This window comes from Lepidochelys olivacea (assembly GCF_965140295.1).
Source record: "Lepidochelys olivacea isolate rLepOli2 genome assembly, chromosome: 9".
NCBI classification, from domain to species: Eukaryota; Metazoa; Chordata; order Testudines; family Cheloniidae; genus Lepidochelys; species Lepidochelys olivacea.
Genome location: NC_140419.1, coordinates 46,120,200 through 46,131,272, shown reverse-complemented (window position 1 = coordinate 46,131,272; position 11,073 = coordinate 46,120,200). Strand labels below are relative to the sequence as shown.

The following is an 11,073-nucleotide window of genomic DNA, read 5'->3' as shown; positions in this document are numbered from 1 at the left end:
ATAAATAAGGATTTTGATGGTAGAGTGCAGATATTTCTGGGCTTGATTCCCAATTACACTAAGGCCCATCTATACCACTGTGGCAGTGTAAAAGGGCATTAAAGTTGGCATAAATTTTAAGGCTCCTTTTTATTGCTAGAACAAGCTAGAGGGGTTTAGTATAAATGGAATCAGTCTCTTCTTTCTCTGAGTATTTTATAAGGGCCATATCTTAAGATTCTCTTTACAGTTAAGGTTTGAAATTAACCTGGAGAAATCATTTGCTTTTTTTTGTAAGGTTCATGTCCTTTTTAATGCCTTGCAGAGCATGGTCCACGTATAGACAATTCTCTGCTGTGTACTGTCTCCAAGCAATCTGCCAAATAGAGAAGGCGGTCTCTAACTGTCCTCCAGCCTTTCAGATCTTTTTATGTACTGTAGATGTGACATTCTTCCCATTAGAGGCAGGTTTGTGCTTTAATTCCTATGTATCAATTTTGTTTCCATTTCTTCTAAATACAAATCAATGGGTATATAGAGCGGTAGGTGAATTCAGTGCTTTGTAAGCACACAGGGATGGCACCGCTCTCTGATTTACACTGAGATCACTTTACATTGCTCTGGCAGTGGGGTGAAAGGGTCTGTCACAGGGTGGCACTGTCACTTTTAGAGTATGTCCACACTGCAATTAGACACCCACGGCTGGCCCATGCCAGCTGACTCAGCCCGAGCTCTGCAAGGCTAAGGGGCTGTTTAATTGTGGTGCAGATATTCGGGCTAGGGCTGCTGCCTGAGCTCTAGGACCCTCCTACCTCGCAGGATCTTAGAGCCCGAGACAGCCCAAGCCCAGACATCTACACTGCAATTAAACAGCCCCTTAGCCCAAGCCCCACAAACCTGAGTCAGCTGGCACTGGCCAGCTGTGGATTTTTAATTGCAGTGTATACGTACCCTAAGAGGGAGCAGGTCCAGTGCACCTGTGATTCATCAGCTACCTCCCAATTTGGCTTGAAAGAGGGCACCTCGAACTGAGAGGGGGCAGAGAGACCTGGTGAGTTAGGGCTTCCTAAGGGCACAGAAAGGGGCAGGTGAGAGCTACCTAGAAGAGATGGAATCTGCAGAAAGCAGATGTCCCTTCCTGGGAATAGAGAGGAGATAGCTAGGAGACTGACAGAGTGGTTAGCATGGTAACCTTCCTGAGTTGGAGACCAATGCTGGGAGACTGAAAAGGCTGAATTGTTGGGCTGTGTTTCAGGTAGGAGTCATGACTGGTCACTCAGGTGCATGGCATGGAGAGTGGGGGCCCCAGAACAAAGGCAGACAGGAACTGGAACAGAGAGTGGGTGGCCTCATGCCTGAGTGACCTGGAAGTGGTGTCCCTGGAGAGGGGAATGAAAACCATTGTACCTTCACATGTTTACTGTGGGTTTGTTGAGAACGGTTTTATTCCAAGGGTTTGGGGGGTTCATACACTGGTGTGCATGAATACATTATGCCCAGAGGTGGGACTTTGTGTTGAATGCTAAAGGACCGTTCCTTTTGGGTGCAACAGAAAGGGAAACTGAGATAGGCATACCTGTCATGCCATGGCCTGCCACAGGAGGCTGCCCCAGGTGGGGCCACCTTCTTACAGGGCTATAGCATGAATATAATGTATGCTCACTTTCAGGTTTCTTTATACTGCCTAAGCCCTGGTCTACACTAGGACTTTAGGTCGAATTTAGCAGTGTTAAATCGATGTAAACCTGTACCCGTCCACACGATGAAGCCCTTTATTTCGACTCAAAGGGCTCTTAAAATCGATTTCCATACTCCACCCCTGACAAGTGGATTAGCGCTTAAATCGGCCTTGCCGGGTCGAATTTGGGGTACTGTGGACACAATTCGATGGTATTGGCCTCCGGGAGCTATCCCAGAGTGCTCCATTGTGACCGCTCTGGACAGCACTCTCAACTCAGATGCACTGGCCAGGTAGACAGGAAAAGAACTGCGAACTTTTGAATCTCATTTCCTGTTTGGCCAGCGTGGCAAGCTGCAGGTGACCATGCAGAGCTCACCAGCAGAGGTGACCATGATGGAGTCCCAGAATTGCAAAAGAGCTCCAGCATGGACTGAATGGGAGGTACAGGATCTGATCGCTGTATGGGGAGAGGAATCCGTGCTATCAGAACTCTGTTCCAGTTTTCAAAATGCCAAAACCTTTGTCAAAATCTCCCAGGGCATGAAGGACAGAGGCCATAACAGGGATCCGAAGCAGTGCCACGTGAAACTTAAGGAGCTGAGGCAAGCCTACCAGAGAACCAGAGGGGCGAATGGCCGCTCCGGGTCAGAGCCCCAAACATGCCGCTTCTATGATGAGCTGCATGCCATTTTAGGGGGTTCAGACACCATTACCCCAGCCGTGTTGTTTGACTCCTTCAATGGAGATGGAGGCAACACGGAAGCAGGTTTTGGGGACGAAGAAGATGATGATGATGATGATGATGAGGTTGTAGATAGCTCACAGCAAGCAAGCGGAGAAACCGGTTTTCCCGACAGCCAGGAACTGTTTCTCACCCTGGACCTGGAGTCAGTACCCCCCTGGACCCGGCAGGCGGAGAAGGGACCTCTGGTGAGTGTACCTTTTAAAATACTATACATGGTTTAAAAGCAAGCATGTGAAAGGACTAATTTGCCCTGGCATTCGCGGCTCTCCTGGATGTACTCCCAAAGCCTTTGCAAAAGGTTTCTGGGGAGGGCAGCCTTATTGCGTCCTTCATGGTAGGACACTTTACCACTCCAGGCCAGTAACACGTACTTGGGAATCATTGTACAACAAAGCATTGCAGTGTATGTTTGCTGGCGTTCAAACAACATCGTTCTTTATCTCTCTGTGTTATCCTCAGGAGATTGAGATATCATTCATGGTCTCCTGGTTGAAATAGGGTGCTTTTCTTCAGGGGACGTTCAGAGGAGCCCGTTTCTGCTGAGCTGTTTGCCTGGGGCTGAACAGAAATGTTCCCTGCTGTTAGCCACGGGGAGGGGGGAGGGTTGAGGGGATAGCCATGCGTTGGGGGGAGGAAAAATGCGACCTCGTAACGAAAGCACATGTGCTATGTATGTGATGTTAACAGCAAGGTTTACCCTGAAAGAGTGTAGCCACTGTTTTATAAAATGTGTCTTTTTAAATACCGCTGTCCCTTTTTTTCTCTCCACCAGCTGCATGTGTTTCAATGATCACAGGATCTTCTCCTTCCCAGAGGCTAGTGAAGATTAGAAAGAAAAAAAAAAGCACTCGTGATGAAATGTTCTCTGAGCTCATGCAGTCCTCCCACACTGACAGAGCACAGACGAATGCATGGAGGCAAATAATGTCAGAGTGCAGGAAAGCACAAAATGACCGGGAGGAGAGGTGGTGGGCTGGAGAGAGTAAGTGGCGGGCTGAAGAGAGTAAGTGGTGGGCTGAAGACAGGGCTGAAGCTCAAATGTGGTGGCAACATGATGAGAGGAGGCAGGATTCAATGCTGAGGCTGCTGGAGGATGAACCCAGTATGCTCCAGTGTATGGTTGAGCTGCAGCAAAGGCAGCTGGAGCACAGACTGCCACTACAGCCCCTGTGTAACCAACCGCCCTCCTCCCCAAGTTCCATAGCCTCCACACCCAGACACCCAAGAATGCGGTGGGGGGGCCACCGGCCAACCAGCCGCTCCGCCACAGAGGATTGCCCAAAAAAAAGAAGGCTGGCATTCAATAAATTTTAAAGTTGTAAACTTTTAAAGTGCTGTGTGGCATTTTCCTTCCCTCCTCCACCACCCCTCCTGGGCTACCTTGGTAGTCATCCCCCTATTTGTGTGATGAATGAATAAAGAATGCATGAATGTGAAGCAACAATGACTTTATTGCCTCTGCAAGGGGGCAATGATTAAAGGGAGGAGGGGAGGGTGGTTAGCTTGCAGGGAAGTAGAGTGAACCAAGGGGCGGAGGGTTACATTAAGGAGAAACAAAGAGAACTTTCACACCATAGCCTGGCCAGTCATGAAACTGGTTTTCAAAGCTTCTCTGATGCGTACCGCGCCCTCCTGTGCTCTTCTAACCGCCCTGGTGTCCGGCTGCGCGTAACCAGCAGCCAGGCGATTTGCCTCAACTTCCCACCCTGCCATAAATGTCTCCCCCTTACTCTCACAGATATTGTGGAGCACACAGCAAGCAGTAATAACAGTGGGAATATTGGTTTCGCTGAGGTCTAAGCGAGTCAGTAAACTGCGCCAGCGCGCCTTTAAACGTCCAAATGCACATTCTACTACCATTCTGCACTTGCTCAGCCTGTAGTTGAACAGCTCCTGACTACTGTCCAGGCTACCTGTGTACGGCTTCATGAGCCATGGCATTAAGGGGTAGGCTGGGTCCCCAAGGATACATATAGGCATTTCAACGTCCCCAACAGTTATTTTCTGGTCTGGGAATAAAGTCCCTTCCTGCAGCTTTTGAAACAGACCAGAGTTCCTGAAGATGCGAGCGTCATGTACCTTTTCCGGCCATCCCACGTTGATGTTGGTGAAATGTCCCTTGTGATCCACCAGGGCTTGCAGCACTATTGAAAAGTACCTCTTGCGGTTTATGTACTCGCCGGCTTGGTGCTCCGGTGCCAAGATAGGGATATGGGTTCCGTCTATGGCCCCACCACAGTTAGGGAATCCCATTGCAGCAAAGCCATCCACTGTGACCTGCACATTTCCCAGGGTCACTACCCTTGATATCAGCAGATCTTTGATTGCGTGGGCTACTTGCATCACAGCAGCCCCAACAGTAGATTTTCCCACTCCAAATTGATTCCCAACTGACGGGTAGCTGTCTGGCGTTGCAAGCTTCCACAGGGCTATCACCACTCGCTTCTCAACTGTGAGGCCTGCTCTCATCTTTGTATTCATGCGCTTCAGGGCAGGGGAAAACAAGTCACAAAGTTCCATGAAAGTCCCCTTACGCCTGCGAAAGTTTTGCAGTCACTGGGAATCGTCCCAGACCTGCAACACTATGCGGTCCCACCAGTCTGTGCTTGTTTCCCGAGCCCAGAATCCGCGTTCCACAGCATGAACCTGCCCCATTAGCACCATGATGCATGCATTGTCAGGGCCCATGCTTTCAGAGAAATCTGTGTCCATGTCCTGATCACTCACGTGACCGCGCTGATGTCGCCTCCTCACCCGGTATCACTCTGCCGGGTTCTGGTGCTGCATATACTGCTGGATAATGCGTGTGGTGTTTAATGTGCTCCTAATTGCCAAAGTGAGCTGAGTGGCCTCCATGCTTGCCTTGGTATGGCGTCCGCACAGAAAAAAGGCGCGGAACGATTGTCTGCCATTGCTCTGACGGAGGGAGGGGCGACTGATGACACGGCTTACAGGGTTGGCTTCAGGGAGCTAAAATCAACAAAGGGGGTGGCTTTACATCAAGGAGTATTTCAGGCAGGACTTCACGGAGGGTTCCAATAAGAAATGGTGCACCTAAGTTATTGTTCTTATTGGACCAAGGAGGTTAGTCTGGCCTCTGATTGATACATGGCTAGATTTACCTCGCTGCACCTTCTCTGTGAGTGACTGCAGTGTGACCTATAGGGATGAGTCCCCTAGACAGGGGAGGGGGGGAAGCAAATGAGTACAAAACAAATCTGGTCTATTTCTTGTTTTGATCCACTCCATCTATCTGTTACATCTTTGGCTGGCAGCAGACGATGCAGAAGGACTGCATGCCATCCACATCTCATGGCTACTCGGCAGAAGATGGTGCAATACGACTGCTAGCCATCCTCATCTCTTGCCTGCCCGGGAGAAGATGGTGCAATACGACTGCTAGCAATCCGTATCATCTGCCTGCTCACCATAAGACGGTTCAATAGGACTGACTGCAGGACTAAAGAGAATGACCTGGTCAAGTCACTCCAAATTTAGTCTCTGCGCCCATGTCTGGCCAGGAGCACCTCAGACATGACGATGACGGCTACCAGTCCTATTGCACCGTCTACTGCCAGAAGGCAATGGGTTGCTGCTACTGTGTAGCAATGCAGTACCGTGTCTGCCAGCACCCAGGAGACATACGGTGACGGTTACCTGAGCGGGCTCCATGCTTGCTGTGGTATGGCATCTGCACAGGTAACTCAGGAAAAAAGGCGCAAAACAATTGTCTGCCCTTGCTTTCACGGAGGGAGGGAGGGAATGGGGGCCTGACGATATGTACCCAGAGCCACTTGCGACAATGTTTTAGCCCCATCAGGCATTGGGATCTCAACCCAGAATTCCAATGGGCAGCGGAGACTGCGGGAACTGTGGGATAGCTACCCACAGTGCAACGCTCTGGAAGTCGACACTTGCCTCGGTACTGTGGAAGCACTCCGCCGAGTTAATGCACTTAATGCACTTAGAGCATTTTCTGTGGGGACACACACACTCGAATATATAAAACCGATTTCTAAAAAAACGACTTCTATAAATTCGACTTAATTCCGTAGTGGAGACATACCCTAAGTGTTGTAAAGGGGCCAGAGTGGGGCTGCGAATCATGCCTGTGGTCCCTAGCTTCAAGAGCTTATTCATATAACACAGATAAAACATAACACAATAGTTCAGGTATGGGAGGTGTTGGATGGAATAAATGGTCCCAAAGAGTCAAAGGTGTTAAAATGACCCTGTGACTGTGCATATAAAAGTGCTTTAAACAAGGTTCAGGGTTTGGTACGCAGAGGCCTCAGCCTGCTTAGTCCAATGGCAAACATACCATTAAAAATCTCTTTTTAATTTTTTTTATTAAAGATACAGAAAACGAGGGAAACACAGCTGAAGCATTTGAAATGTAAAGTATCCTGTAATGCTTTCATTTTGATGACATCCTTTGTTCCCTTTCTCTTTAACTGCAGCGTTGCTAGAAAGAAACCCCCACTTGGCTGACAGGAGGTGGTAATAACTGTCCTTTTTGGGGAAAAGAGAATAAGTTAGATGAGATGGGGGAGCTGCTGTTATTGCTGTTGTGGTTAGAGTCTGATCCCATTTCCTAGAAGACAACAAGACAAACATACACAAGAGGGGAAAGGAAAGAACAGCAAAGGGAGAATATATAACTTCTGTCTCTGACTTTTACTTGCTATCTCCCTGCTGGAAAAACACAGGGCCTGGCATGAGTCTTATCAGCCACTTCAAGACCTAGCAAACTTGTACCAGGTCAGGCTATTTAGGGATTGCTCTAGCTGCCTCTTTCTGGTTGCAGCTGACAGCAGTGTTTTAAAATATTCAGTCTTGGCTGGCAAAGCCAGGCTTGTATTTTTTTTTTTTTTTTGAAGCAGAAAAGAATTTTATTTGTGTAACACTTACAAAAAATCACCAAAGAGAATAAAGCAAAACTATGCAACAAAACAAAGCAAACAGAAGGTATAACACAGCAGCTTTCAGGAGGGAGAAGTGTTCAGGCTAGCCTGGGCCCAGAGCGGGTGGGCTTCCTCGACACTCGTGGTCTTCCACCCTCCTAAGTTACCTGGTGGCCTAGAACGGGGAGGCTTCCTCGACACTCATGGTCTTCCACTCCCTCGAGTTACCAAGTGCTACGCCCAGTGTCACCGATTATTCCTCTCCTGAGAGTGCCTGACAAGATGGGCACGGCTGCGGGGTGGGCGGTTTGGGGGTGGGGGGGTGTACACCCACGTGTTATAGGACCCCTCCTAGGTGACAGTTATGATGGTATCCACAGCGGCAACGGCTGGGGCTGGGGTCTCTCACTCTTCCCCTCAATCAAAGGGTCAGATGGAGGGAACCGGACGGGGTCACCAAGCAGAGAACCTTGGACAGCGCCCACCGCTCCTCGAAGGCATCAAGGGAGTCGGTGGACACTGCCCAGAGGAACTCCGCCCGGATACGAGAATGTACTGAGGATCAAAAAACGGCCCTACAATCGCAGGACGCTTCATTAGCCAACCTCCCCTCTCTGGTTTTATAAATGGCTGTTTTAGCTAGGGCTAGGAGGAGGTTAACCAGGAGATCTCGCGATTTTGTGGGGCCACGGATGGGGAGTGTGTAAATAAAAAGGTGAGGGGAAAAGTGGAGCCAAAAGCGTAATAAAATATTCGTGAGGAGCTGGAAAAGGGGCTGCAATCTGGCACACTCTAAATATATGTGCACCAGGATTTCCCTCGCGTTGCAAAAAGGGCAAGTATCCGGGATGGGGGTAAAACATGTCAAAAACATGCCCGTGCTCACAGCTCTGTGAAGGAGCCGCCAACTAATGTCCCCAATGGGGCCAGGCTCATATTAGAAGGCAAAAGGAGAGGGATAGGAAAGAGAAGAAATAAGGTACGGAGGGAAAGGTTCACACAAGGGGGAACAAAGTCTCATATCCCAGGTGGTGGCTGGGATTGAGACAGAGCTGGTGATGTCATCTGGGGTCCTCTCTCTAGCCAAATGTGGTCAGGACATCTCCGGGATCAGGATGACAAAGGCACAATGGTGTCACTCTGGATCCCTGGGAGAAGGTGGGGGTTACAACCATGAGGTGAAATTTGTTCCTTCCCCATCTCTTGTCTTTGTCAGCCAGTTATAATCTCCCAGGTCCTGACCCCAGTGCTGGGAGTTCCCCGACAGCTGTAGCCTTCTGGCCTCCACCCAATGTTTGCTGAAACCTGGAAGGCCAAGAAAGCTAGTAGGACTACAGCTTCAGCCAAAGCACCACCCATGGGACCCCTGATTGGAGGGTTGCTCAGGCTCCACCGATTGGTCCAACTATGCTATTTAAGCCAGAAGGACTCACAGGAAGCTATTGGAGCAACCGGGTCATTTCCTGTTGTGGCTGTATTGGCCCCTGCTTGTGCCTGCTTCGTGCACCCAACCCTGTTCATGATTCCTGCTCTGCTCCTGCCTCACCCCTGCCTTCGCTCCTGCTCTGTGCTTGATCCTTGCCTCTCCTCCAGTTTCTGCCCTAACCTTCATTCCACCATCAGTTATGGCTCTGACTCCAGCTTGACCCTTGGCTCTGGCATTTGGTGTCTGATCTTGGCTCAGACTCTCAGCTCTGATTCCTGAGTCTGACTCTGGCTTGACCCCTGGCTCTGGAAATGTCAGTTGACTCTGGTGCTGACCCTCAGTCTCATTCCCCAACCTGGACTCCCGCTCCACCCACTAGAGCTGACTCTTGCTCTGTCTACTGGGCTACATCCCATCCATAACACTGGTGTTTGCAACCACCCCAAAAAGTCTCTTTAAAGAGTGATGGGTGGAATAGCTTGTCTTCTCATTGTTTTGCCCACTAATTAGGCCTAATTACCAACACACCAATTTTGGTTCATTGATTTCCTGTTCCACATTTGTTGAGTAGGCATGATCCTAACGGTCCTTGCGTTATAGCCCTAGGCCTTTTTGTTTAGATTACTTCAGTCTGTCTTCCTTTTGCATCTTTTCCCATCATCATTTGTTGTTCTAGGTTATTGTGACATTTTATGAACTGCTAACAATTAGGGTAAATTTGTAGGTCCAATTCTCATAACATAATGTGAGAAGAGATTGGTGAGGAGACTGGTGTAGCAAGGATTACTGGAAGAATTGGATTGTAGGAAGGTGTTTGACAAGGGAGAGGGTATGTGGTTGGCAGGCAAAGATACAAGACTGGAACAAGGGGTGGAGATAAGTACATTTGGGATTCATGAGCACAGAATGATGTGGGAGTGAATGTCAGTGTGTATAGAGAGTGAAGAGGAGAGGATCAAGGACAAACTTGAGGGATGCCTACAGAGGGGCGTGGGGGGAAGAAGATTTATGCCTAATGCAGTATGTAGAGTCTTGTTGTCCTTTTAATAAAGAATATATCTTTGAAATGGCTCTTAGCAATGCAGGCTTATTCATTGCAGAGGAGGAGTTATGAAACGGGATATAGCATATTCTCAGCCCTAGCTAAAAAAAATTGTCACATAATCAAGCAGAACTTTTCAAGTTCAACTGCAGTTTGTATATGAAAAGCAAGAGAACTGTAACTGCTGACAGTGTAGTTTTCTGGGGCTTAGTTGTCAAAGTGTTAGGAACCTTAGAAATATGTTAGATAAACTAACTGATTTTTTTGTGCAAAAATATTTTTTTCTTCAAAAAGAGTGATCCTCCCCCCCCCCCCAGCATAGGCAAATTTAAAAACATCTGGCTTTGCCCAAGTGGGTGTAACTTTGATATTTCAGAGGGGGTGATTCTGTGTTTGGTGGGATGAAATGGCAAAATTTTGCCTTAAATCAATTAATTTCTTGACTATTTGAAAAGTATCACTTGTGGAAACTTTACTGGGTGAAAATGAGTAGACATGCACAGCTCTACAGTACAGTGGGAAGGTTAGATAACAATAGTGGGTTTCATTTATGCAGAGCATGCTATGAAATTAGGGCTCTGAGTCTTGGGTGATTTCTCAGTGTAGAGGGGCTAGGAAGAGGTAGACTTGTCTGAATCTGATCATGAAAAATAAGTCCTGAAATGAATCTTCACCTCAAATTTGCACTGAACCCACAAATACTTAGGTTTGAAAAACTTAAGAATAGAACTGGTTGACAAATGCAATAAAAAATTGAAACCTCAGTACCACAATTCTCAACCTCTTCTGTACCAAGACTCCTCTCCACCCATGACTCCCATCCATTGACCTGGGGCCCCCTTCCTCGTTAGCAATTTTGAGAACCCCTGGTGTGAAAGGTGGTTGGTTAGAACCCATTACTGGAATTGTATACAGGGAGATGGACTAGGGGCTTGCTCCATCCACTCCATGCATCAACCTGGTATTGTAGTATCCATGTAAGTGTACCATGTAACTGTATGGAACCCAACTGATTGTCAATTCACTGCTTCAGCAGTGCTCTGCATGGGTGCAGGGGGCCTACCTGCAAGAATCCAATTGCAGGATTGGGGCCTAGGAGGGTTAGTTTGGAGGGAGCCTGGAAATGATTTTTGAGTGGAGATACATAAAGGAACTCCTGTGAAAGGGATTACTGTGGTTGGGAGAAGATTAAATAACTGTGGAGTTTAAACTGCCTGGGAATAGTGACAGGACATGAATGCAGGGGAGAAAATGCAGACAGTGCAAAATGGGAGAAATTAAGAGAATTTTCTATAC

General features: G+C 48.1%; 1 protein-coding gene across 2 annotated transcripts; it reads left to right on the top strand.

Annotated features, from left to right (window-relative positions):
* The first annotated feature begins 415 nt into the window (after positions 1-415).
* On the top strand, positions 416-3,635 carry LOC311526542 (uncharacterized protein). Of its 2 annotated transcripts, XM_084639699.1 has the most exons (3): positions 416-447; positions 2,198-2,590; positions 3,178-3,635. In XM_084639699.1, the coding sequence occupies exons 2-3, from the start codon at positions 2,201-2,203 to the stop codon at positions 3,193-3,195; spliced, it is 408 nt and encodes a 135-aa protein (XP_084495825.1). In that variant the 5' UTR covers positions 416-447; positions 2,198-2,200; the 3' UTR covers positions 3,196-3,635. The 2 variants fall into 2 exon arrangements, with proteins under 2 accessions (XP_084495825.1, XP_084495824.1); XM_084639698.1 differs by lacking the exon at positions 416-447 and having other exon boundaries at positions 2,176-2,590.
* The last annotated feature ends 7,438 nt before the right edge of the window (positions 3,636-11,073 follow it).

Bases quoted from the DNA above. Each gene is read 5' to 3' on its own strand.
- LOC311526542 (XM_084639699.1), top strand. From the start codon at position 2,201: ATGAAGGACAGAGGCCATAACAGGGATCCGAAGCAGTGCCACGTGAAA.